General features: G+C 56.8%; 1 protein-coding gene across 1 annotated transcript in view; it reads left to right on the top strand.

Moving 5' to 3' along the window:
• Window positions 1–138: 138 nt before the first annotated feature.
• Window positions 139–1,373, top strand: part of LOC104404052 (U5 small nuclear ribonucleoprotein 200 kDa helicase) — a gene marked incomplete at both ends in the record, with an annotated part of 9,949 nt that continues 8,714 nt past the window's right edge. Inside the window, 3 exons of the mRNA XM_010012394.1 lie at window positions 139–276; window positions 402–557; window positions 858–1,028. Of these exons, the coding sequence (XP_010010696.1) occupies window positions 139–276; window positions 402–557; window positions 858–1,028 (465 nt within the window). The remainder of the gene's footprint in view (window positions 277–401; window positions 558–857; window positions 1,029–1,373) is intronic.

Here is a 1,373-nt window from a genome sequence, read left to right as displayed (position 1 = left end):
AGCTTTAAGGTCCCTTCAACCCAAACCAGTGCCACGGTGACCCTGCTGTTCCCCAGGTGTCTCCAAGCTCTCTCCTGTTCCCTACCACCTGCAAGGTGCTGGAACAAAGGTGTTGAGCTCCATGTTTTCCCTTTCCAGCAACTGGTGTCTGTGGAGAAGCTGCCCAAGTACGCCCAGGCTGGCTTCGAGGGCTTTAAAACCCTCAACCGGATTCAGAGCAAACTCTACCGCGCCGCGCTGGAGTCGGATGAGAACCTGCTGCTGTGCGCTCCCACGGTACGGATCCGGCACGATGGTATCCCAGAGGATGAGCCATTTGGGTGGCAAATGCCTCCTGTGTGGGTCGTCCTTCACCTGGGAACAAGGAGGGTTTGATGGGTCTGGCTCTGGTTGTGTTCCAGGGGGCTGGAAAGACGAACGTGGCGCTGATGTGCATGCTGCGGGAGATCGGGAAGCACATCAACATCGACGGCACCATCAACGTGGATGACTTCAAGATCATCTACATTGCACCCATGAGGTCCTTGGTGCAGGAGATGGTGGGCAGCTTTGGGAAGGTAAGGAGAGGGTTGGTCCTGCCCTGCTTGAGCTGGAGACTGGGGAGGATGAGCTCAATTGTGGTGGCTTCTCATCTTGTGCTTCCAGAAGGAGCTAAGATCTGGCAGGAGCTTGTTGGGAGAAGATGAGTTTGGGCTGGGTTTAGTCTCTGGTGCAGCCTGTGCTCCCCAGGCTCTGTGTGGTTGTCCATATGGGCTCCCCATGGAATGAGGGTGAAGCTGTTTGGGAGCATCCCGGGACTCCGCCACCGCAGGGAACATGTGTTGATCCAACATAACATCCTCTGGGCTTCCTCCTAGCGCCTGGCGACCTACGGCATCAACGTGGCCGAGCTGACGGGGGACCACCAGCTGTGCAAGGAGGAGATCAGCGCCACCCAGATCATCGTCTGCACCCCGGAGAAGTGGGACATCATCACCCGCAAGGGGGGCGAGCGCACCTACACCCAGCTTGTGCGACTGGTCATACTGGTGAGTGGCGCCGGCACGGCGCTGGCACACAGAGGGGGTGAGGATGGGCAGTGGGGAGGGTGTTACAGTTCCCAGCCTTGCTTTAGAGGTTAGAGATGTCCCTTGGTTGGGGAGAGATTTGGGTGTTGAAGCACAGAATCATTGAATTGATCAGCTTGGAAAAGACCTTCAAGATCATCAAGTCCAACCTTCACCCCAGCACTGCCAAGGCCACCACTAAACCTTATTGCTCTCTATAACTACCTCAGAGGAGGTTGTGTTGAGGTGGGGTTGGGCTTGTCTCCCAAAGGACAAGGGATGAGACCAGAGGAAACGGCCTCAAGCTGCCCACGGGCAGGGTTACGT

Source organism: Nestor notabilis, unplaced genomic scaffold (assembly GCF_000696875.1).
Source record: "Nestor notabilis isolate BGI_N333 unplaced genomic scaffold, ASM69687v1 scaffold28153, whole genome shotgun sequence".
NCBI classification, from domain to species: Eukaryota; Metazoa; Chordata; class Aves; order Psittaciformes; family Psittacidae; genus Nestor; species Nestor notabilis.
Note: the sequence above shows the minus strand (reverse complement) of the source record. Positions and strands in the feature narration are given on the sequence as shown.